The 27,715-nt window shown below is 52.5% G+C and overlaps 1 protein-coding gene across 1 annotated transcript; it reads left to right on the top strand.

Annotated features, from left to right (window-relative positions):
- Window positions 1-268: 268 nt before the first annotated feature.
- Window positions 269-27,715, top strand: LOC142925659 (dual specificity tyrosine-phosphorylation-regulated kinase 2-like). The gene is made up of 12 exons (XM_076068891.1): window positions 269-1,893; window positions 2,327-2,426; window positions 11,152-11,315; window positions 13,434-13,570; window positions 14,117-14,263; window positions 16,433-16,571; window positions 17,230-17,311; window positions 18,170-18,342; window positions 21,843-21,903; window positions 22,138-22,255; window positions 26,621-26,888; window positions 27,692-27,715. The coding sequence occupies exons 1-12, from the start codon at window positions 1,888-1,890 to the stop codon at window positions 27,713-27,715; spliced, it is 1,419 nt and encodes a 472-aa protein (XP_075925006.1). The 5' UTR covers window positions 269-1,887.

The following is a 27,715-nucleotide window of genomic DNA, read 5'->3' as shown; positions in this document are numbered from 1 at the left end:
GCGGGGGATGGGGGCAGATGGCGGGGCGGGGCCGTGGGCGGGGCGATAAGCGGGGATGTGGGCGGGGCGGAAGGAGGGGCGGTGGGTGGGGCGGTAGGCGGGGCGAGGCACTGCGACGTAGTAGACTTGGGGGCGGGGTTACGTGACGTCGCGGGGCAGCGTCATCATAACTCTGGACGCGTGCGAAGCAGGCGGCAGCCCCTTTACCTTGCTCTCTTCATCGTCGTCGTGATCCAAGCGATAACACTCGAAGAGGTGAGTACGTGACTCAGTTGATGTTGTGAGTCCGTGTTGATTATGTGGATCTGTTTGATGATGTGAGTCCGTGTTGATGTGAGTCCGTATTGATGATGTGAGCCTGTAATGATGATATGAGTCCGTGTTGATGATGTGAGTCCGTGTTGATGATGTGAGTCTGTGTTGATGATGCGAGTCTGTGTTTATGTTGTGAGTCTGTGGTTGATGAAGTGAGTCTGTAGTGATGATGTGAGTCCGTGTTGATGATGTGAGTCTGTATTGATAATGTGGGTCTCTATTTATGATGTGAGTCTGTGTTGATGATGTGAGTCCGTGTTTATCTTGTGTCTGTGGTTGATGAAATTAGTCTATATGAATGATGTGAGTCTGTGTTGATGATGTGAGTCCGTGTTGATGATGTGAGTCTGTGTTAATGATGCGAGTCTGTATTGATGATGCAAGTCTGTATTGATTATTTGAATCCGCGGTGATAATGTTAGTCGGTGATTGTGTGAGTCTGTGGTGATGATCTGAGTCTATGCATAAAGTGAGTCTGTGTTGATGATCTGAGTCTATGAATAAAGTGAGTATGTGGTGATGATGTGAGTCTATGTTGATGAAGTGAGTCTGTGTTGATGATCTGAGTCTACGAATAAAGTGAGTCTGTGGTGATTAGGTGAGTGTGTGCTGATTATCTGAGTCTATGAATAAAGTGAGTCGATTGTGTGAGTCTGTGTTGATGATCTGAGTCTATGAATAAAGTGAGTCTGTGGTGATGAGGTGAATCTGTGTTGATGATCTGAGCCTATGAATAAAGGGAGTCTGTGTTGATGATCTGAGCCTATGAATAAAGTGAGTCTGTGTTGATGATCTGAGTCTATGAATAAAGTGAGTCTGTGGTGATTGTGTGAGTCTGTGTTGATGAAGTGAGTCTATGAATAAAGTGAATCTGTGTTGATGATCTGAGTCTATGAATAAAGTGAGTCTGTGGTGATTGTGTGAGTCTGTGTTGATAATCTGAGTCTATGAATAAAGTGAGTCTGTGCTGATGATCTGAGTCTATGAATAAAGTGAGTCGGTGATTGTGTGAGTTTTTGTTGATGATCTGAGCCTATGAATAAAGTGAGTCTGTGTTGATGATATGAGTCTATGAATAAAGTGAGTCTGTGGTGATGATGTGAGTCTGTGGTGATGAGGTGAGTCTATGAATAAAGTGAGTCTGTGGTTATTGTGTAAGTCTGTGCTGATGAAGTTATCCTATGAATAAAGTGAGTCTGTGTTGATGATCTGAGTCTATGAATAAAGTGAGTCTGTGGTGATGGTGTGAGTCTGTGGTGATGAGGTGAGTCTATGAATAAAGTTAGTCTGTGTTGATGATCTGAGTCTATGAATAAAGTGAGTCCATGTTGATGATGTGAGTCCGTGTTTAACTTGTGAGTCTGTGGTGATGATGTGAGTATGTGGTTGATTAAGTGAGTCTGTGGTGATGATGTGAGTCTGTGTTGATGATCTGAGTCTATGTTGATGAAGTGAGTCTGTGGTGATGATGTGAGTCTGTGTTGTGAATCTCTCCACCACCCCCACCATTTTCCACACAGAGAAGCCGTGAAATATAAGCAGCTCAACAACGCTACTCTGAAAATCAACGCCATGGCGGTACGCGTGGCCTCCTCCACTCGACTTACGAACACCACCAGCACTTAAAAATATGACCCACACTTACGAACACTACCCACACTTACGAACACCATCCACACTTACGAACACCTCTCACACTTACGAACACCACCCACACTTACGAATACCACCCACACTTACCAACACCACCCACACTTATGAACACCACCCACACTTACGAACACCACTCACACTTACGAACACCACTCACACTTACGAACACCACCCACACTTACGAATACCACCCACACTTAGGAACACCACCCACACTTATGAACACCACCCTCACTTACACACACCACCCATACATAGAACACCACCCACACGTATGCATATGTATGTTTGTATATGTGTGTACGTATCTATATGAGTGTGAATGTGTGTGTACGTGTGTTTTTGTTTGTGTGTGTAGACGAGTGAAAATGAACCGAGCAGGAGTCAGCCTACGTCTGCCAATATGTGGAGTGCGCTGACCTCTGGTAGCGCAATAATTCGCAGCAAATCACCTGAAGGTAAGAGAAAGAGAAACAGAGAGGAGAGAGCAGAGAGAGAAGGAGAGAAGAGCAACAGCAACATCATGAAAGTCAAACAAATGATATCAGCTCAAATGAAAGCAGCTCAAGCAAGTGGACTGATATAGTCATCATCGTCACGTGGAAAAGCACAGCAGCAGCCAAATCACACTTGGATAATTGTTGATTCCTAAATGGGGAAAGTGGGAATAGATCGGAAGACCCGGAGAGAAAATCCATGCAGTGACTGCTTTACCAAGAGAGCCACAGAGACGACCATCGACACAGAAACACACTCATAGACACACAGAAACATTCATAGACACATAGCGACACACATAGAAAGCCATAGACACACAGAGATACCCATAGAGACACACAGAGACATCCATAGACACATAGAGAAACCCACAGAGAGACCCAGACGCATACACACATGGAGACACCCTTTGACACATATAGACTCATAAAGACACACAGACACATAGAGTCCCACATAGAACCATAGACATACAGACATGCAGACCCATAGAGACCCACAGATACACCCACAGGGACATCCATAGAGCCATAGAGACCCACAGAGTCAGCCACAGAGATGCACAGATACCCACAGAGAGCCACAGAGACCCATAGACCCACATACACCCAGACCCCTAGAGACCCATAGAGACACCCACAGAGACTCACACCTTAGTACGGTTGGCTACTTATGGTGTGAAATAAGTTCAACATCTGTATGTAACAAAGCAATAGCTTCAAGCACACTTAAACCATCTGCTTGGTTTAGATATGTGGATGACACATTTGTGGTCTGGCCACATGGCAAAATTACACTGAACGCATTTCTAAATCATCTCAACTCACAAAACCCATCCATCCAGTTCACCATGGAAGCGGAAGCTGACAGAACTCTACCATTTATGGATATTCTGCTCGGACTAGGTAGAAATGGTAAAATAACACAGTGTTTACCGAAAGGAAACACATACTGACGCCTATCTGAATGCAGAGTCAAACCATCACCCCGCACAGATATTTGCTCTTATCAAGATGCTCATTCATCGAGCTAAGACAGTGCCAAATGGTGACAGTCTGAGAAGTGAAATTCAACATGTTAAAAAAATGCTGCAAATGAACGGTCACAATGATGCACAAATCAACAGGCCATTGAATACCAAAACCAAATAAAATAACAAGAGCATTGAAACTGCCCAAGTAATTAAAATGATCAAAATACTATACATTGCGGGAGTAACTGATAAACTAGCCAGATATTTGGAAAAACAACACATCCGAGTCAGATTTGGCACAGTACATAAAATACAGAATTTAATATCTGGTACAAAAGATGTATTACCAAAGCTATCAACAGAAGGTGTCGAAAGGATTAACTGCACGTATGGTAAATGTTATGTAGGGCAAACAGGACGAATGATCAGCACGAGTCTAAAAGAACATCAGAGAAATATTAAATTATCCCAAATGCAACTGTCAGCAGTAGCATAACACGCGTGCCAACAAGGAAACTCAATTGATTTAGATGATGTTGAAGTTTTGTGCAAAACTAGCTCCAACTGGCCAAGACTAATTAGATAATCTATCGAAATTGAAAGAAATCAAAATAACTTTAACCGTTCGGATAGCTACTGCCTTAGTGCTGCGCGGAAGCGATTAATCAAATAATACATTATTTAAATGCATGCCTACAAAGGGCAGCGTACTTCAATAGGGATTACCGTTGGTAGGGATATTTCATAAACACAATAGACACGATGGACAAGTTCCAAGGGCTCGCATAAAGCACATGCATAATGTACGTTGCCTCAGTAATCCCCCCACCCCACCACATTGTGCAAGAGCGCAGAAGGGTGGTCAACACATCTACGCCTCTATATAAGGAACGAAAGAGTAAGACTTCTCCACAATCTGGCTGTTGCCTGATGCAGCTAGTTGTAATTACTGGTGAAACGTCATACTCAGTTTGTAAATGTTGTGGCTTGGCTCCCCAACACACGAGTGTGCTGTACTAGTGACGAATTGCCATGTTCTGTTTCCGTGACAACCCTTACTAGTTGGCTGTGTCGGGTGGTGGTGGGTTTTAACGACACATTTATATATTTACGCGATCTAACCCAAAAACCTCTATTATGGATACGTACAGTGAGGGAAAAAAGTAATTGATCCCCTGCTGCTTTTGTACGTTTGCCCACAGACAAAGAAATGATCAGTCTATAATTTTAATGGTAGGTTTATTTGAACAGTGAGAGACAGAATAACAACAAAAAATCCGTAAAAACGCATGTCAAAAATGTTATAAATTGATTTGCATTTTAATGAGAGAAATACTTATTTGACCCCTCTGCAAAACATGACTTAGTACTTGGTGGCAAAACCCTTGTTGGCAATCACAGAGGTCAGACATTTCTTGTAGTTGGCCACCAGGTTTTCACACATCTCAGGAGGGATTTTGTCCCACTCCTCTTTGCAGATCTTCTCCAAGTCTTCTTTGGTTCTTTTGGTAAAGTCACATAGAATGAGAATAAAATAATAAATTGATAAAATAAAATAACACAATAATATTCTCACGACGTTTCGGCCACAACACAAGCGGCCTTCATCAGGTGAAGGGACGAGACTGTCTGGAGGACAGCGCTGGAGTGAAAAAGCCACGCTCAGATCGCGACCTTTAAGCTGTGTGAGAAGAAGCAAAGCGCCTTGACAAAGGAATTAGCATAGAATTTAGCATTGAAATGGCTGAGTGATTAGCTTGTGACTGGTCACAGAAATGGCTATGTTAAAGTTAAAGCATACACATCCGCAGAGGCACCCCTTGACAAAGGAATTAGCATAGATTTTAGCATTGAAATAGCTAAGTTAAAGCATACACATCCGCATAGGCACCCCTTGCCAAAGGAATTAGCATAGAATTTAGCATTGAAATAGCTGAGTGATTAGCTTGTAACTGGTCACAGAAATAGCTATGTTAAAGTCGGAGCATATACATTCACAGAGGCACCTAGTACAAATCAAACAGGAGAATTTAGCATTGAAATAACTAGGCGAATTTAGCATTGAAATAACTAGGCGAATTTAGCATTGAAATAACTGAGTGATTAGCTTGTGACTGGTCACAGAAATGGCTATGTTGAAGTCAAGGCCTACACATCTGAGCTATTCACAGTAACTGGGTATACACTAGTTTTTTATTGGTTCACTATATAGTATTCATTATATTTTGTAGTGTATACCCAGTTACTGTGAATATCTCAGATGTGTAGGCCTTGACTTCAACATAGCCATTTCTGTGACCAGTCACAAGCTAATCACTCAGTTATTTCAATGCTAAATTCACCTAGTTATTTCAATGCTAAATTCTCCTGTTTGATTTGTACTAGGTGCCTCTGTGAATGTATATGCTCTGACTTTAACATAGCTATTTCTGTGACCAGTTACAAGCTAATCACTCAGCTATTTCAATGCTAAATTCTATGCTAATTCCTTTGTCAAGGGGTGCCTCTGCGGATTTGTATGCTTTAACTTAGCTATTTCAATGCTAAATTCTATGCTAATTCCTTTGTCAAGGGGTGCCTCTGCGGATGTGTATGCTTTAACTTTAACATAGCCATTTCTGTGACCAGTCACAAGCTAATCACTCAGCCATTTCAATGCTAAATTCTATGCTAATTCCTTTGTCAAGGCGCTTTGTTTCTTCTCACACAGCTTAAGGGTCGCGATCTGAGCGTGGCATTTTCACTCCAGCGCTGTCCTCCAGACAGTCTCGTCCCTTCACCTGATGAAGGCCGCTTGTGTTGTGGCCGAAACGTCGTGAGAATATTATTGTGTTATTTTATTTTATTAATTTATTATTTTATTCTCATTCTACGTGACTTTACCGAAAGAACCAAAGAAGATGAATCCTTGCAGTCACGAAAGCTTTAAATCAAAACTTCTCCAAGTCATTAAGGTTTCGAGGCTGACGTTTGGCAACTCGAACCTTCAGCTCCCTCCACAGATTTTCTATGGGATTAAGGTCTGGAGACTGGCTAGGCCACTCCAGGACCTTAATGTGCTTCTTCTTGAGCCACTCCTTTGTTGCCTTGGCCGTGTGTTTTTGGTCATTGTCATGCTGGAATACCCATCCACGACACATTTTCAATGCCCTGGCTGAGGGAAGGCGGTTCTCACCCAATATTTGATGGTACATGGCCCCGTCCATCGTTCCTTTGATGCGGTGAAGTTGTCCTGTCCCCTTAGCAGAAAAACACCCCCAAAGCATTATGTTTCCAGCTCCATGTTTGACGGTGGGGATGGTGTTCTTGGGGTCATAGGTAGCATTCCTCCTCCTCCTCCCTCCACCTTCCTCCCTCCTCCCTCCTCCCTCCTCCCTCCCCCCCTCCTCCCCCCTCCTCCCCCCTCCTCCCCCCTCCTCCCCCCTCCTCCCTCCTCCTCCCTCCTCCCTCCTCCTCCCTCCTCCTCCCTCCTCCTCCTCCTCCTCACACGGCGAGTTGAGTTGATGCCAAAGAGCTCCATTTTGGTCTCATTTGACCACAACATTTTCACCCAGTTGTCCTCTGAATCATTCAGATGTTCATTGGCAAACTTTTTGATGGTACATGGCCCCGTCCATCGTTCCTTTGATGCGGTGAAGTTGTCCTGTCCCCTTAGCAGAAAAACACCCCCAAAGCATTATGTTTCCACCTCCATGTTTGACGGTGGGGATGGTGTTCTTGGGGTCATAGGTAGCATTCTTCCTCCTCCTCCTCCTTCCTCCCTCCTCCCTTCTCCCTCCCCCCCCTTCTCCCCCCCCACCTCCCCCCTCCTCCCCCCTCCTCCCCCCTCCTCCCCCCTCCTCCCCCCTCCTCCCTCCTACTCCCTCCTCCTCCTCCTCCTCCTCACACGGCGAGTTGAGTTGATGCCAAAGAGCTCCATTTTGGTCTCATTTGACCACAACACTTTCACCCAGTTGTCCTCTGAATCATTCAGATGTTCATTGGCAAACTTCAGACGGGCATGTGCTTTCTTGAGCAGGGGGACCTTGCGAGCGCTGCAGGATTTCAGTCCTTCACGGCGTAGTGTGTTACCAATTGTTTTCTTTGTGACTATGGTCCCAGCTTTCTTGAGATCATTGACAAGATCCTCCCGTGTAGTTCTGGGCTGAATGCTCACCGTTCTCATGATTTCGATTTAAAGCTTTCGTGACTGCAGTGATTCATCTTCTTGGTTCTTTCGGTAAAGTCACATAGAATGGGGATAAAATAATAATAAAAATGAAACAAAAATAAAAATTATCACAACGTTTCGGAGGCAACACAAGCTTCCGTCTTCAGGTGGACAGTCACCTGAAGACGGAAGCTTGTGTTGCCTCCGAAACGTTGTGAGAATTTTTATTTCATTTTTATTATTATTTTATCCCCATTCTACGTGACTTTACCGAAAGAACCAAGAAGACGTTCTCATGATCATTGCATCTCCACGAGGTGAGATCTTGCATGGAGCCGCAGGCCGAGGGAGATTGACAGTTCTTTTGTGTTTCTTCCATTTGCGAATAATCGCACCAACTGTTGTCACCTTCTCACCAAGCTGCTTGGCAATGGTCTTGTAGCCCATTCCAGCCTTGTGTAGGTCTACAATCTTGTCCCTGACATCCTTGGAGAGCTCTTTGGTCTTGGCCATGGTGGAAAGTTTGGAATCTGATTGATTGATTGCTCTTGTGGACAGGTGTCTTTTATACAGGTAACAAGTTGAGATTAGGAGCACTCCCTTTAAAAGTGTGCTCCTAATCTCAGCTCGTTACCTGTATAAAAGACACCTGGGAGCCAGAAATCTTTCTGATTGAGGGGGGGTCAAATACTTATTTCCCTCATTAAAATGCAAATCAAGTTATAACATTTTTGACATGCGTTTTCTGGATTTTGTTGTTGTTATTCTGTCTCTCACTGTTCAAATAAACCTACCATTAAAATTCTGGACTGATCATTTCTTTGTCAATAGGCAAACGTACAAAAGCAGCAGGGGATCATATACTTTTTTCCCTAACTGTATGTACACAGAGACCCATAGACACCCAGACCATAGAGACCCACAGATAACCACAGAGACCCAGATCCATAGAGACTTACAGAGACCCATAGATACCCACAGAGACACCCATAGACACCCATAGTATGGGTCTCTCTGAGTCTCTGCGAGTCTATACCGGTCTCTGTGGGTCTAAGTGGGTTTCCATGGTTCTATATGAGTCTCTGGATCTCCATAGGTGCTCTGAGTATGGGCCTCTATGGGTTGCTGTGGGTATCAGTGGGTCTCTATGGCTCTACATGAGTCTGTGGATCTACATAGGGCTCTATGTGTATGGGTCTCTGTGGTTCTATATGAGTATGGGTCTCTGTGGGTCCCTTTGGTTCTTTATGAGTATGGGTGTCTATGGGTCTCTATGGTTAGAAATTAGTATGGGTCGCTATAGGTCTCTATAATTCTGTACAGGTATGGGTTTCTAAGGGTCTCTATGGTTCTATGTGAGTATGGGTCTCTATGGTTCTATAAGAGTTGGGACTCTATGGTCCTTTATGGTTCTATATGAGTATAGGTCTCTGTGGGTCTCTATGGTCCTATAAGAGTATGGGTCTATTTGGGTCTCTATGGTCCTATAATAGTATGGGTCTCTGTGGGCCTCTATGGTTCTATATAAGTATGGGTCTCTATGTATCTCTGTGGGTCTCTATGGGTCTATATGAGTATGGGTCTCTGGGTCTGCATAGGTCTCTGTGGGTCTCTATGGTCTATATGGGTCTCTATTGTCTCTATGGGTCTCTGTGGGTCTATATGGTCTCTATGGGTATCTGTGGGTTTCTATGGGTATCTATGGTCTCTATGAGTATGGGTCTCTATGCGACTCTGTGGGTCTCTGTTTCTATATGAGTATGGGTCTCTATGGGTCTCTTTCATTTATATGGGTCTCTATGGGTCTATATGGGTCTCTGTGTGTCTCGGTGGGTCTATATGGGTCTCTCTGGGTCTCTGTGGGTCTATATGAGTATGGGTCTCTATGCGTCTATATGAGTATGGGTCTCTATGGGTCTGCGTAGGTCTCTGTGGGTCTCTATGGTCTATATGGGTCTCTTGTCTCTATGTGCTCTATGGGTCTCTATGGGTCTCTGTGGGTCTCTATGGTCTCTATGGATCTCTATGGGTCTATATGGGTCTCTGTGTGTTTCTGTGGGTCTCTATCGGTCTCTATTGTCTATATGGGTCGCTGTGGGTCTCTGTGGGTCTCTATAGGTCTCTATTGTCTATATGGGTCTCTGTGGGTCTCTGTGGGTCTCTATAGGTCTCTATTCTCTATATGGGTCTCTGTGGGTCTGTGTCGGTCTCTATGGGTCTCTATCATCTCTATGGGTCACTATGGCTCTCTATGGGTCTGTATCGTCTCTATGGGTCTCTATGGTCTCTATGGGTCTCTGTGGGTCTCTATGGGTCTCTATGGGCTCTTTGGGTCTCTATGGTCTCTATAGGTCTCTGTGGGTCTCTATCGTCTCTATGGGTCTCTATGTGCTCTATGGGTCTCTGTGGTCTCTATGGGTCTCTGTGGGTCTCTATGGTCTCTAAGGGTCTCTATGGGTCTCTGTTCTCTATGGGTCTCTATGGTCTCTATGGGTCTCTGTGGTATCTATGGTCTCTGGGGGTCTCTGTGGGTCTCTATAGGTCTCTATTGTCTATATGGGTCTCTGTGGGTCTGTGTGGGTCTCTATGGGTCTCTATCATCTCTATGGGTCACTATGGCTCTCTATGGGTCTGTATCGTCTCTATGGGTCTCTATGCGTCTCTATCATCTCTATGGGTCACTATGGCTCTCTATGGGTCTGTATCGTCTCTATGGGTCTCTATGGTCTCTATGGGTCTCTGTGGGTCTCTATGGTCTCTATAGGTCTCTGTGGGTCTCTATTGTCTCTATGGGTCTCTATGTGCTCTATGGGTCTCTGTGGTCTCTATGGGTCTCTGTGGGTCTCTATGGTCTCTAAGGGTCTCTATGGGTCTCTGTTCTCTATGGGTCTCTATGGTCTCTATGGGTCTCTGTGGTATCTATGGTCTCTGGGTCTATATGGGTTTCTATGGTTCTCTATGGGTCTCTATGGACTCTATGGGTCTCTATGGACTCTATGGACGCTATGAGTATATATGGTCTCTATGGGGCTTTTTGGTCTCAATGGTCTCTATGGGCTCTATGAACTCTATGGGTCTCTATGGCTCTCTATGGTCTCTATGGACTCTATGGGTCTCTATGGTCTCAATGTTCTCTGTGGATCTCTATGGTCTCTATAGACTCCATAGACTCTACGGTCTCCATGCGCCGATGATCCCGCCACTTGGGTGGGGTGGTGTGGTGCCTTAACCCCGGCGTGTGTGTGTGTACGTGACAATTCGTTTCTAGATTAAGTTGTTGTTGATCTTGTTTTTGATGTTGTCAATGTTGTTGTTTTTGTTATTGTTGTTGCTGTTGTGGATATTGTTATTCTTGTTACTGTTGTTGTTGTTGCTGTTGATGCTGTTGTTGATGTTGTTGATGTTGTTGTCATTGCTATTGTTGTTGATGCTGTTGTTGCTATTGATGTTGTTGTTGTTGCTGATGTTGTTGCTGTTGTTGATGATGTTGTTTCTGTTGATGATGTTGTTGCTGTGGTTGTTGTTGATGATGTTGTTGATGATGTTGTTGTCATGTCCGCAGCGATCCTGGCTCTCTTCGAGCCTCACCTCACCGAGCGCCAGAAGCTTGAACTCACCACGATGGACGAGATCTGGTACTTTACTCTGGACGATGGCGAGGAGGAAACGTCGCGAGGCGGCATCTGGAACCATGGCTACGATGACCAAGAGCACAACTACATTCCTGTGAGTCTCACAGAGACACACAGAGATGCAGAGACACCAATAGAGACCCATAGAGACCCACAGAGACATATATAGACACACAGAGATGCAGAGACACACAGAGATGTGGATACACCCATAGAGACCCATAGACACCCATAGAAACCCACAACCTGTGAGGCTCACGGAGACACAGAGATACCAATAGAGACCTACAGAGACCTCACAGAGACACCCATAGAGACCAACAACTACATTCCTGTGAGACACACGGAGATGCAGAGACACCCATAGAGACGCATAGAGACCCATAGAAACTCATAGAGACACCAGAGGTGGGCCATTAGGGCCACTAAGGCCTTCTCTGCTGGCCTAGAGATTGTCAGAATCAGAAGATTATATTTTTATAATTGAATATGTATCTTCATTAATGCTATACGTATTTTACAAAGTTCGTTCCCATCAGTCTGTTAACGTCATTTCATTGCTACTCTCTCCCTCAGTTGTGCTGCTTGCAGTGCATCTAATACATTTCAATCAGATTTTCCTGTGCTGTCTCCGCCTCTCCGGGTGAAAAATCTATCCCGAGGCCTTCAGAATGTCGGATGAATCCCCTCTGCTGTTGAAGCAAATGGGGACGATGTTTATTATTATTATATTTTTTAACTAATCAGATTTGGAGTTTGCCATGTTTGGCGTATGGTTTGATACGCCGGAGCCTTCTCGCTGGCCTAACCGCCTACGTTAGCATTTTTCGGTTGGCGTGATCGGAGGGCCAGTTAGTTAACTGAAGTAAAACTAGCGAGCACATAATGTAGCATCGTCTAATATTCATTTAAACTTTCTTTAGTGACGTTTACATTTTTCGATGTAGTGATTTAGATTTTTTGTTTTTTCTGTGGGGAAGCCTGTTGAATCCTGATTGTGTTATTTGTGTTTTACGGCATTTTTGCTTGCTTGGTGGTAGTATGGGTAAATGTGACTGGTTGTTGTGAGTTTGTTCTTGTTTCTTTGGTAATGACATTGATTTGGGCTATGCGATGTCTATTTGTGATGCATCATACTGTCAGTCTGCGTAATAGTGGTACATCCTTTTTGGTTTCAGTCACCATGTGTTCATGTCTCTGCAATTAGTGTATTGTAACTCTCATAGGTGTCGAGCCTCGTGTTAAAACACTTTATTCTACTCGATAAAGGTTACTGTAACTGTGAATATGGGGTGGTTATGTCGAATGACCAATAGCCTATAGCCCTAGTGTCATGGTGAGGTTATTCGAAGGCGGTTTAATTGCGGGAGGATAGCACTGAAGGCCTAGGTGTAAAATACACGGCCTGCCACTGAGAAACACCCATTGACACCCACAAATAAATCCCAGTGAGGCTCACAGAGATGTAGAGGCACCTATAGAGACCCATAGAAACACCATAGACACCCATTTAGACCCATAGAGACTCACAGAGACATGCAGACACACAGACTCACACATACACACACAACTACATTCCTGTGAGGCTCACGGAGACACACAGATACACAGACATTCATAGAGCCCCACAACTACATCCCTGTGACACACACAGAGACACAGAGGAACCCATAGAGACCCACAGACACACCCATAGAGATCCACAGCTTTATCCCTATGAGACTCACAGAGATACAAAGACACCCATAGAGACCCACAGAGACACCCACAGACACCCATCGAGACCCACAACTAAATTGCTGTGAGGCTCACGGAGACACAGACACACCTATAGAGACCCACAGAGGCACCCATAGAGACCTACAGAGACCGAGACCCACAGATATCCAAAGAGACACCGATAGAGACCCAGAGAGACCAGCAGAGACACCCATAGAGACCCATATAGACACCCATAGAGACACGCATAGAGACCCATAGAGACCTACAGAGACCTAGACCCACAGAGATCCACTGAGACACCTATAGAGACCCACCGAGACCCACAGAGACACACATAGATCCTAGACCCACAGAGACCCACAGAGATCCACGGGACCCCCCACCCTGACCAACTTCACCCTGACCCCCACCCTGACTACCTTTCCGTGACCTCCCCATGACCCTCCCGACCCTGACTACCTCTCCCCCCCCCCCTGGTGACCCCCTGCAGGTCAAGCACGAGCAATTCAACTACCGATTTGAGCTGGGCAGGAAGATCGGGCAGGGCGGGCAGGGCGTGGTCGTGCAGTGTCTCGACCACAAGACGAAGACTCCGGTGGCGCTCAAGATCCTCACCTCTCCCACCCAGTGAGTGGTACCCTGGGGCAGCTGTGCAGTCAACAAACCAACAACAAAAACAAACAACAATACAGAGATTATGAGGCTGCTCCTGGCTGTGAAGTGACAGCAGCAGCGGCAGCAGCAACAAACTAAGGCTGAACGTCCTTGTCTGCAGCTTTGCCGTGACTCTCCGTCACTCAACCATACACCCACCCGCCCGCCCGCCCACCCACCCACCCATGACTACCTCTCACCATCACGACCACCCACCCACCCACCCACCACTACCCCACCCACCGTCCTCCACCACCACCACCACCATCTCCCCTCCCCACCATCACTACCCACCCACCACAACCACCACCCCCAGCACCTCCCCACCACCCATTGCCACCACCCACTTCCCACCAATTGAGTTTACTCTCCAACACACAACCGGTTAAGTGCTGAACTTGTCTCTCTCTCTCTCTGTGTGTCTCTCTGTCTGTCTCTCTGTATCTCTCTATGTCTGTCTGTATATCTGTGTATCTCTGTCTGTCTCTCTCTGTCTGTCTACCTCTCACTCGATCACAGCTTAACTTTCGAAGCGCACCAGATGATGGAGCTGCGGATGTCCATGGAGCTCCAGACGGTCCGTAGTGACGTGGACTACAACGTAGTCAACGTCATGGATATTTTTTACTTCCGGGGACACAAATGCATCGTAATGGAGCTTTTGAAGTACGGACACCACAAGCACCACCACCACCCACCACTCACTCACTCACCCATCCACCCACTCATCCACCCACCCACTCATCTACCTACTCATCCACCCATTCAACCACCCACTCACTCACCCACCCACATACTTGTTCAACTAACCCAAACACCCACTCACCCACCCACTGACTCACTCATTCACTCACCCATCCACCCACCCACTCATTCACCCACCCACCCACAACTCCCATAATCACACGCCCACTCACTCATCCACCCACCCACCCATTCACCCACCCACCCATTCACCCACACACCCACTTACCCATCCACACACCCACCCATCCACTTACGCATAATCTCACACAACCACTCACTCACTCACCCACTCACCCACCCATTCACCAACCCAGACACCCACTCATCCACACACCCACTTACCCACCCACTCACCCACCCATCCAATTATGCACCCACCCACCCTGTCACTCACTTACTCATGCACTCACCCATTAATTCACACACTCACCGACTCATCCACCCACCTACCCACCCACTCACTCATCCACTCACTCATTCACATACTCACCCACTCATCCACCCACCCAATACTACAACTACCCACCACCACCACCCACTCACTCACTCAACCACCCACTCACTCATCCAACCACCCACCAACTCATTCACTCATTCACCCACCCATCACTACCACCACCACTACCACCACACACCCACTCACTCACTCACTCAACCACCCAGTCATCCACCCACCGACTCACCCACTCACTCACCCACTCACCCACTCACCCATCCACTTATCCACCCACCCACTAATCCAGGAACTCACTCACCCACCCACTAATCCACCCACTCACTCACTCACCCACCCACCACCCACTACCCACTCATCCACTCACTCACCCACCCACCCACTCACCCACTCATCCACTCACCCACTAACTTACTCATGCACTCAGCCATTGGTCCACCCACTCACCTACTCATCCACCCACTCACTCATTAACCCACTCACTCATTCACGCACTCACCTACTCATTCACCCACCAAATACTACAACCACCACACACCCACTCACTCACCCACTATCACTCACCACCCACTCATCCATTCACTAACTCACTCACTCACCCACTCATCCACTCATCCACCCATTCACTCACCCACCCACCCACTCATTCACTTACTCATGCACTTACCCATTCATTCACCCACTCACCGACTCATCCACCCACCCACTCACTCATCCACCCACTCACTCACTCATTCCCGCACTCACCCACTCATTCACCCACCCAATTCTACAACCACCACACACCCACTCACTCACCCACCACCACCACCACTCACTCAACCACCCACTCACTCATCTAACCACTCGCCAACTCATTCACTCATTCACCCACCCATCACTAACACCACCACCACCACCACACACCCACTCACTCACCCACCCAGTCATCCACCCACCCACCGACTCACCCACCCACCACCCACTCACTCACTCACCCACCCACCCACCACTACCACCACCACACGTCCACTCACTCACCCACCACCCACTGACTCACTCACCCACCTACCCACCCACCCACCACCATCACCACCCGCAGACCCTCAGACCCATAGACACTTACAGAGACACCCACAGATACCCACAGAGACCCACAGAGACACCCATAGAGAATCAGAGACCCACAGAGAATCACAGACACTCACAGAGACCCACAGAGACCCACAGAGAGAACCACACAGATAACCACAGAGACCCACAGAGACACCCATACAGACACCTACAGAGACCCACAGAGACACCCACAGAGACCCACAGAGACCCAGAGACCCACAGAGACCCACAGAGACACCCATAGAGAATCACAGAGACCCACAGAGAATCACACAGACACTCACAGAGACCCACAGAGACCCACAGAGACAACCACACAGAGAACCACAGAGACCCACAGAGACACCCATAGAGACACCTACAGAGATCTACAGAGACACGCACAGAGACCCACAGAGACCCAGAGACCAACAGAGACCCACAGAGACACCCACAGAGACATCCACAGAGGCCCACAGAGACATCCACACAGACACCCACAGAAATCTACCGAGACCCTGACGTCACCTCACGTCACTGCCGCTGTCTCCCCATCACAGGAAGAGCCTCCATCAGGTGCTCATAGATATGGGGGAGTGGCGCATCGACGAGGACGATTTGAAGTCGTACGCCAGGGGCATCGTCCGCTTCCTCGCCTACACCAAGTCCCGGGGCATCGTCCACGGGGACATCAAGCCGGTGAGTGGAGGGCACGCTGGGGGGACGCTGGAGGGACGCTGGTGGCATGCTGGGTGCATGCTGGGGGCACGCTGGGGGCACGATGGGGGCACACTGGGGGCACGGACACTCACTAAAACGCACCCCCATGCAGCCATCCACCCACACACCCACTCACTGACCAATCCATCCACTCACCCAGCCAACCACCCACCCACCCACACACCCATCCACCCACCCATCCACTCACCCACCCACTCACCCAACCATCCACCCACCCACTCATCCACCCACTCACCCATCCACTCATCCACCCATTCAACCAACCATCCACCCATCCATCCACCCACCCACCCACCCATCCACTCACCCATCCATCCATCAATCCATTAACCCATCCACCCAACCACCCACCAATCCACCACCCACCCATCCACTCACCCACCCATCCACCCATCCATCCACCCATCTACCCATCCACTCACCCACCCATCCATCCACCCACCCACCCACCCACCAGTCCACTCACCCATTCACCCAACTACCCACTCACCCACCCACCCATCCACCCATTCACTCAACCACCCATTCACCCATCCACCCACCCACCCACCCACCTTGATCCCGCTGAGTAGCATTAATCCTCTCTCTCTTTGTCTACCGCTCACTCACCATCCAGGGCAATGTTCTCTTGAAGAACAATTCAAGCAGGGTGGTCAGAGTCACCGACTTCGGCTTCAGCTTCTTTGTGGACCAACAACGTGAGTGGTGACTCCCCCCACAGACCTTTACGTGGGCGTGGGTGTGTGTCTGGGTGGGTGGGTGTGTGTGTGTGTGGTGCCGAACGGCAACGCTGTGAATTGGCCTACCCCCCAGTGCCATGGGGGGAGGGCCAATTTAGATTGGCCTTTCCCTTCATGGCGGTTGTAACCACAACACCGGCCAAATAGGGGCTCTGGATGGGTGCGAGAGGCTGGTAACCCCTCCACCTTCAATTAACTACCACAAAAGTACGATTTTAAAAATGTAATTAAGCTTGTGCCGGAGGCCCCGGGGGGACAGGCGTCTATGACGTCTCCTGACCAAACCCCATTTCGCGGAGCCAGGAGACTGAATACTCACCCTCTGAGTTCCTCCAGAAACAACAAAAAGCCATTACAGATGGCCATGTGGAATGTACGAACGCTCACTCCCTCTGTCGGGAGCTGGACTGGTGGCGGAGGCACGTGAATGACGCTACTGGGCAGTTGGAGGCAGTCGCCCTCCAACCACAATGGAGCGCCGGGTGGATACAGCACAGCAGGTTGGCACAGTAGGGGGCACAGGTGGGGCATTCAGCTAGTCGTCTCAGTCAGTCGACCCATGGCACCTGTGTCTGCCCCGTGACCTCCTGTCAGCGGGTGTTTGATACTTCACGTGACCTCAACATGAACATAGCCTGGCACAAGCGTCGTGGTGACATCAAAGCCACTCAGTAGCGAATGGCAGTTATTGTTGTATGTCCATGTGTGTGGGAGTCACACCCATCCACTCACCGACCCATCCATCCACCCACCCAACCATCCACTCATCCACCAACTCACCCACCCATCCTGATGCTGTCGTTGTCGTCCGCACAGCGTCGCTCATTGGAGGCACCCTCCCCTACATGGCCCCCGAGGTGGTTCTGGGCTACCCGGCCACCTGCGCCATGGACATGTGGTCCCTGGGCTGCACCGTCGCCAAGCTGGCCATCAGAAAGGAGCTCTTCGTCTCCGACATGGACAACGACCACGTGGCCTGCTGCATCGAGGTGACCGGGGCCTCTCGGGGAGGCACCAGCCGACTTGGCCCGGCCAGCCAGGCAGCCACCTATCCATCTACTCACTCACCTACCCACCCAATTAGCCACCCAGCCACCCACCCAGCCACCCACCCACCCACCCAGCCATCCACCCACCCACCCATCCACCCACTCACCCACCCAACCATCTAGCCACCCAGCCACCAACCCAACCAGAAACCCACCCACCGAGCCAGCCAAACACCTACCCTCCCACCCAGTCATCTACCCACCCACCCACCGAGCTATCCACCCACCCACCCAGTCACCCAGACACGCAGTTACCCATCCACCCAGTCACCCACTCAGCCACTAACCCAGCCATCCATCTACTCACCCACCCACTCATCTAGACATCCACCCACCCAGCCATCCACCCACCCACCCAGCCATCCACTCATCCACCGAGTTATCCACCCACCCATCTAGTCACCCAGCCACGCAGTTACCGATCCACCCACTCACCCAATCATCCACCCACGAAGCCATCCACTCGTCCACCCACTCACTTACCCACCCATCTAGTCACCCAGCCACCTACCCACCCATCCACCTCGCCACCCACCCATCCATCCACCCACCGACCCAACCATCCACCCACCCACCCACTCACCCACCCACCCACCCATCTGGTCACCCATCCACTCACCCACCGATCCACCCACTCACCCACACACCCACCCAAATAGTCACCCATCCACCCACTCACCCACCCATCCATCCATCCACCCACTCACCCACCCACCTTGTCACCCATCTACCCACTCACCCACCCATCCATCCACTCACCTACCACCCACCCATCTTGTCACCTATCCACCCAATCACCTACCCATCCACCCACTCACCCACCTGCCTAGTCACCCATCCACCCACTCATCCACTCACCCACCCATCCACCCACTCACCCATCCACCCACTCACCCACCTACCCATCTAGCCACCCAGCCACCCACCCAGCCACCCACCCACCCATCCACCCAGCCACCCACCCAACCAACCGGTCACCCACCCACCCATATAGTCACCCATCCACCCACTCACCCACCCATCCACCCACTCATCCACCCACCCACCGAGCTATGCACCCACCCACCCAGTCACCCAGACACGCAGTTACCCATCCACCCAGTCACCCACTCAGCCACTTACCCAGCCATCCATCTACTCACCCACCCACTCATCTAGACATCCACCCACCCAGCCATCCACCCACCCACCCAGCCATCCACTCAGCCACCGAGTTATCCACCCACCCATCTAGTCACCCAGCCACGCAGTTACCGATCCACCCACTCACCCAATCAACCACCCACGAAGCCATCCACTCGTCCACCCACTCACTTACCCACCCATCTAGTCACCCAGCCACCTACCCACCCATCCACCTCGCCACCCACCCATCCATCCACCCACCCACCCACTCACCCACCAACCCACCCATCTGGTCACCCATCCACCCACTCACTCACCCACCTATCCACCCACTCACCCACACACCCACCCAAATAGTCACCCATCCACCCACTCACCCACTCATCCATCCACCCACTCACCCACCCACCTTGTCACCCATCTACCCACTCACCCACCCATCCACCCACTCACCTACCACCCACCCATCTAGTCACCTATCCACCCAATCACCTACCCATCCACCCACTCACCCACCCGCCTAGTCACCCATCCACCCACTCATCCACTCACCCACCCATCCACCCACTCACCCATCCACCCACTCACCCAGCCTCCTACCCATCTAGCCACCCAGCCACCCACCCAGCCACCCACCCACCCAGCCACCCACCCACCCAATCAACCGGTCACCCACCCACCCATATAGTCACCCATCCACCCACTCACCCACCCATCCACCCACTCATCCACCCACCCACCCATCTAGTCACCCCCCCACCCACTCACCCACCCATCTACCCACTCACCCACCCACCCACATAGTTACCCATCCACCCACTCACCCACCCACCCATCGAGTCACCCATCCACCCACTTACCCAACCACACATCTAGCCACCCACCACACATCTAGCCACCCAGCCAATCACCCATCCACCCACTCACCTACCCACCTAGTTACCCATCCACCCACTCACCCACCCATCCACCCACTCACCCATCCACCCGCCCATCTAGTCAACCATCCACCCACCCATCCACACACTCACCCACCCACCCAAATAGACACCCATCCACCCACTCACCCACCCATCCATCCATCCATCCACCCACTCACCCACCCACCCATCGAGTCACCCATCCACCCACTTACCCAACCACACATCTAGCCACCCACCACACATCTAGCCACCCAGCCAATCACCCATCCACCCACTCACCTACCCACCTAGTTACCCATCCACCCACTCACCCACCCATACACCCACTCACCCACCACCCACCCATCTAGTCACCTATCCACCCACTCACCTACCCATCCACCCACCCGCCTAGTCACCCATCCACCCACTCATCCACTCGCCCACCCACTCAACCCACCCACCTTCCCATCTAGCCACCCAGCCACCCACCCAGCCACCCACCCACCCATCCACCCAGCCACCTACCCATCCACCCACCCAACCAGTCACCCACCCACCCATCTAGTCACCCATCCACCCACTCATCCACCCATCCACCCACTCATCCAACCACCCACCCACCCATCTAGTCACCCCTCCACCCACTCACACACCCACCCATCCACCCACTCACCCACCCACCCACCCACGTAGTTACCCATCCATCCACCCACTCACCCACCCACCCAATGAGTCACCCATCCACCCACTTACCCACCCACACATCTAGCCACCAAGCCACCCACCCATCCACCCACTCACCTACCCACCTAGTTACCCATCCACCCACTCACCCACCCATCCACCCACCCACCCACCCATCTAGTCACCCATCCACCAACGCACCCACCCATCTATCCACTTTACCAGCCTTGCAGCTGGAACAATAAACGTAGTTTAGTTTAAGTATGGGTCTTTGCGAGTATGGGTCTCTCCGAGTATGGGTCTCTACAAGTATGGGTCTCTGTGGGTTCATGTGGGTGTCTATGAGTCTGGGTCTCTGTGGATCCCTCTATGGGTCTCTGTGAGTTATCTGTGGGTCTATGGGTCTCTATGAGTATGAGTCTTTATGGGTGTTATATGAGCATGGGTCTCTTTGGGTCTCAGTGAGTCTCTGTGGGTCTTTTTGAGTATGGGTCTGTGAGGAGTCTCTGTGAGTCTCTATGAGTCTCTATGGGCCTCTCCATGGGTCTCTACGTGTATGGGTCTATATGTGTCTGTAGAACGTGATGATGATGACATCAGCCACTTGGTTAAGTTGTTGTCATTTGTGATGGCCAGGTCGCTTCTGAAAAAGAGCTACACAGGGGGCTTACCTGGTGTCTGTGTCTCTCTGTGTCTTTGTCTCTCTGCCTTGAAATGGTTGAGCAGATCCTGGGCATGCCTCCCAAACGAATGGTCGAGAAAGCTCCCTACAGGGCGTCTTACTTTGGTGAGTTTAAGGATGGTGGTCATGTGGTGATGATGATGGAGATGGTGGTGGTAGTGCGGTGGTGGTGGTAGTGCAGTGGTGGAGGTACAGTGATGGTGGTGTGGTGGTGCTTTTATGATGGTGGAAAGAGTGGTGGTGCGGTGGTGGTGATGGAGTTGGCGTTGGTGGTGGTGATGGAGATGGTGGTGATGTTGGAGATGATGGTGGTGTTGATGGTCTGTCTCTCTCCTGCAGACCCTTTCGGAAGGCCTCACTGGCCTTCCAGGTCGCGTCCCCCTGGAAGCGTTCCCCTGCACCACGTGCTGCAGGGATGTGGGGCGCAGCTCATGAACTTCGTGAAATGCTGCCTGCAGTGAGAACAAACTTAAACACACACACCACACACACTACAAACACACACCGCACACACACCACGCACACCACACACAGACGACATACACACCACACACACCACACACACACCACACACCAAATACATCACACACACCACAGACACACCACACACACCACACCCACCCACCACACCCACCACCACACACACACACACCTCACACACCACACACACACACACCACACACACACCACACACACCACACACACCCACCAAACCCACCCAGCACACCCACGACACCCACCACACTCACCCCACCACACCCACCCAACCCCAACCACACCACGCACCCACCCCACCTACCCACACCACCCACCCCACTCACACCACACACAGATCACACACATCACACGTACACCACCCACACACACCCATCCACCCCACACAAACCCACACACCTGCCCAACCACCCCACATACCACAGACACACAAAGACAAAGGTCCCCCCAGTATAGCCTTAATAGACTGTAGGGGCAAGTGCTGTTTGCAAGCACCTACGACGGCCGGCACTGTAGCACACGAGTGGGTGGGTGGCCAGCAACTACGCCCGGCCGCCTTTGTCTCCCGAGTGGCGATGTTGCCTACACAGCAGGGTACTCATTTGAGGCTGAGTCGACCTAGGGGAGGAGGCCCATGTACGGGATCAGATAATCGCCATCACTGGCGGTGTTGGTGGCTGTGAGCGGGGATAGAAATCCGGGTCTCTGCCGGGTCTGTGGTAGCGTAGCATAGCGCTAACCACTGCACCACCGCTCCCCCCCACCCCTTTCCATGTCCCCCCCCACCACCCCCCCTCTTCCGCCCCACCCCCACTCCTACCCCAGGTGGGAACCGGAACTGCGGATGACTCCGGATCAGGCGCTGGCTCACGGCTGGCTCAAGAGCAAGGACACCGCCACCACCCCCAGCTGGGACACCACCAGCACGGACACCCCCACCAGGGCCACTGCCACGCCCACCAGGGCCACCGCCACCCCCACCAGGGCCACCGCCACCCCCACCAGGGCCACCTCCACCCGCACCAAGGCCACTGCCACCCCCACCAGGGACACTGCCACCCCCACCAGGGCCACCGCCACCCCCACCACGACCACTGCCACCCCCACCAGGGCCACCTCCACCCACACCAAGGCCACTGCCACCCCCACCAGGGACACTGCCACCCCCACCAGGGCCACTGCCACCCCCACCAGGGCCACCGCCACCCCCACCAGGGCCACCGCCACCCCCACCACGGCCACCGCCACCCCCACCAGGGCCACTGCCACCCCCACCAGGGACACTGCCACCCCCACCAGGGCCACTGCCACCCCCACCAGGGCCACTGCTACCCCCACCAGGGACACCTCCACCCCCACCAGGGACACTGCCACCCCCACCAGGGCCACTGCTACCCCCACCAGGGACACCTCCACCCCCACCAGGGACACCGCCACCCCCACCAGGGCCACCTCCACTCCCACCAGGGACACTGCCACCCCCACCAGGGACACTGCCACCCCCACCAGGGCCACTGCCACCCCCACCAGGGACACCGCCACCCTCACCAGGGCCAATGCCACCCCCACCAGGGACACTGCCACCCCCACCAGGGACACTGCCACCCCCACCAGGGCCACTGCCACCCCCACCAGGGCCACTGCCACCCCCACCAGGGACACCGCCACCCCCACCAGGGACACTGCCACCCCCACCAGGGACACTGGCACTCCCTCCAGGGCCATTGCCACTCCCACCAGTGCCACCGCCACCCCCACCAGGGCCACTGCCACCCCCACCAGGGACACCGCCACCCTCACCAGGGACACCGCCACCCCCACCAGGGACACTGCCACCCCCAGCAGGGACACTGGCACTCCCTCCAGGGCCATTGCCACTCCCACCAGGGCCACCGCCACTCCCACCAGGGCCACTTCCACCCCCACCAGGGCCACCGCCACCCCCACCATGGCTACGGCCACCCCCATCAGGGCCACCACCACTCCCACCAGGGCCACCGCCACTCCCACCAGGGCCACTGCCATCCCCACCAAGGGCACTGCCACTCCCACCAAGGCCACCGCCACCCGCACCAGGGCCAATGCCACCCCCACCAGGGCCACGGCCACCCCCACCAGGGCCACCACCACCCGCACCAGGGCCACCGCCACTCCCACCAGGGCCACCGCCACCCGCACCAGGGCCACCGCCACCCCCACCAGGGCCACTGCCACCCGCCCCAGGGCCACTGCCACCCCCACCAGGGCCACTGCCACCCCCACCAGGGCCACTGCCACCCCCACCAGGGCCACCGCCACCCCCACCAGGGCCACTGCCACCCCCACCAGGGCCAACGCCACCCCCACCAGGGCTACCGCCACTCCCACCAGGGCCACCGCCACCCCCACCAGGGTCACTGCCACCCCCACCAGGGCCACTGCCACCCCCACCAGGGCCACTGCCACCCCCACCAGGACCACTGCCACCCCCACCAGGGCCACTGCCACCCCCACCAGGGCTACCGCCACCCCCACCAGGGCTACCGCCACTCCCACCAAGGCCACCGCCACCCCCACCAGGGACACTGCCACCCCCACCAAGGCCACTGCCACCCCCACCAGGGACACTGCCACCCCCACCAGAGCCAACACCACCCCCATTAGGGCCACTGCCACTCCCACCAGGGCCACTGCCACCCCAACCAGCGAGGTCACCATCACCACCATCGGCAGGGCCATCTCCATGACCCTCAGGGTCCGCACCACCACCACCAGCACCACAGCCACCCCCACCAGGGCCACTGCCACCCGCCCCAGGGCCACTGCCACTCTCACCAGGGCCAACGCCACCCCCACCAACGCCACTGCCACCCCCACCAGGGCCACTGCCACCCCCACCAGGGCCAACGCCACCCCCACCAGGGCCACTGCCACCCGCCCCAGGGCCACTGCCACTCCCACCAGAGCCAACGCCACCCCCACCAAGGCCACTGCCACCCCCACCAGGGTCACTGCCACCCCCACCAGGGCCAACGCCACCCCCACCAGGGCTACCGCCACTCCCACCAGGGCCACCGCCATCCCCACCAGGGCCCACGTCACCCGCCCCAGTGCCACTGCCACCCCCACCAGGGCCACTGCCACCCCCACCAGGGCCAATGCCACCCCCACCAGGGCCAACGCCACCCCCACCAGGGCTACCGCCACTCCCACCAAGGCCACCGCCACCCCCACCAGGGACACTGCCACCCCCACCAGAGCCAACGCCACCCCCGTTAGGGCCACTGCCACTCCCACCAGGGCCACTGCCACCCCAACCAGCGAGGTCACCATCACCACCATCGGCAAGGCCATCTCCATGACCCTCAGGGTCCACACCACCACCACCACCAGCACCACAGCCACCACCACCAGGATCACTGCCACCACCGGCAGGGCCCCCACCACCACCAGCGAGTCCACCACCACCACTGCTGGGGATCTGCAGGCCTCTAAAGCTGCCGAGCCACGGTGAGACTCTTACTGTGTGCTCAGTGCAGGGCTGAGATGTCAACTACCTCGCTTGGTACGCAGGAGATCGTGGGTTTGACCACGAACCTTAACGATACCTGCTGCTGTATATTTGGAGTCTGTGTCTCTCTCCCCGTGGTGATGTTAACTACCTCGCCTGTTACGCAGGAGGCCTTGGGTTCAATCCCGATCCCTGGCGATGCCTGCTGCTGTTGTATATTCTGAGTCTGCATCTCTCTCTCTATACCCGTGGAGATGTTAACTACCTTGCATGGTGCACAGGAGGTTGTGGGTTCGATCCTGACCCCTGACGATGCCTGCTGCTGCTTTTTATTTGGAGTCTGCATATCTCTTTTTCCCTGTAGAGATGTTAAATACCTCACTTGGTACGCAGGAGGTCGTGGGTTTCATCCCGACCCCTGACGATGCCTGCTGCTGCTGCTCTATATTTGGAGTCTGCGTTTCTCCCCCTGTGGTGGTCACTGTGTAAATTTTTCTCCAGGTCCTCTGGGGTTTTCTCTCCACATTTTGAATCGACATCACCATGCGGTTACACTCTTTGGCTGCTGCTGTTAAATGGCCACTTGATAATGATATCAGCCACTTGGTTGAGCTGCTATTGCTTGTGATGGCCAGGGCCGCTTCTTAAAAAGAGCTACACAGCAGCTCAGTGGGAGCGTTACAGCTGGTAAAATAAAGTCGTAGTTTTAATCCGTTAGTTCACCCATGGGAGGAGCTGGTGGCGGTGGCGGTGGAAGACCAACTGCGACCTTCTGGCGGTAGTAGTGAGATGCTGAAGTGATGGTGCTGTGGTGCTGTGGTCCTGCTGTCTCCGCAGAGTTGAGATGGAGGAGAAGCCCCTATCATCATCATCATCATCACTCTCACTGCTCGACCACATCTATGGAGAGTGGTTGGAGGTTGTGGAGGAGGAGTTGAAGGAGGAGGAGGAGAAAGAGGGGGAGGAGACGGAGAAGGATGAGGACAAGGATAAGGAGGAGAAGGACAAAGATGGGAATCAGAAGGACAAAGATGGGAATGAGGAGGAGGGGGACAAAGATGGGAATGAGGAAAAGGACAAACATGAGGAGGAGGATACGACAGAGGTGAAGAAGACAAAGGAGATGGAAGAGGAGGAAGAGAAGACAGAAGAGGAGGAAGAGAAGATGGAGGAGAAGGTGGAGGAGGTGCAGCAGCCACAGGAGGAGAAGCGCATGGTGCTGTGGGGTGGCCAGGCCACGGCACAGTAGCGGGGTGGTGGTGGTGGAGTTGGTGCCAACCACCACCACGAACAGCACCACCAACTCACCATCCACCCAGCTACCCACCCTGTAATACCACACTCCCCACACACGCTCACCACACTCACCACACACACTCACCACACTCACCACACACACTCAACACACACACACTTCCGTAGGGAGCAGCTGTGGCAGAAGACTTAAGAGTGGACACCAGACATGGACTGGACACAGCTACTCTCACTGTACTCACCAAACGCTCACCCCACACTCAGCCCACCCAGGGCACCCCTTTACCCCAGACTCTAATCCATGCTGGTTTTCATCCGGTGGCAGTCCTCAAAGGAGGAGGACGAGGGAGTGGTGACCTCGCCACACGGTTTCCAGGACATGGGGGGTGGGAGGCCTGGTGCAGGCACTGGGGCGAGAATCCTGCCTAGGCCCGTTACGTGGTGTGTGTTAAACAATAGTAATATTTTATAATATATAGCGTCGTACGTAATGTCGAATATTGGCATGTTGTTACTATTGTAAATATATTGTAATTGTAAGGAGTATTGTTATGATAAGATAATTTTATACGAGTCTTGTTATTATACATAAAGTCACAAGGACATGAAATGTCGTTGCAGACGTGTTTTTGGGTTGGTGCCTTCGATTGTCAGTGCCGTGTGGGTCGGAGTTCATAA

Source organism: Petromyzon marinus, chromosome 23, assembly GCF_048934315.1.
Source record: "Petromyzon marinus isolate PM22_M1 ecotype Great Lakes invasive population chromosome 23, UKy_Petmar_22M1.pri1.0, whole genome shotgun sequence".
Taxonomy (NCBI): domain Eukaryota; kingdom Metazoa; phylum Chordata; class Hyperoartia; order Petromyzontiformes; family Petromyzontidae; genus Petromyzon; species Petromyzon marinus.
The sequence above is the reverse complement of the archived record's forward strand: the minus strand, read 5'-3'. Positions and strand labels throughout refer to the sequence as shown.

What these genes read in the sequence shown, in the direction of transcription:
- LOC142925659 (XM_076068891.1), top strand. An exon ending in ATCGTAATGGAGCTTTTGAA is followed by an intron (nt 14,264 to 16,432) that starts GTACGGACACCA and finishes TCCCCATCACAG; the next exon opens with GAAGAGCCTCCATCAGGTGC. An exon ending in TCCACGGGGACATCAAGCCG is followed by an intron (nt 16,572 to 17,229) that starts GTGAGTGGAGGG and finishes CTCACCATCCAG; the next exon opens with GGCAATGTTCTCTTGAAGAA.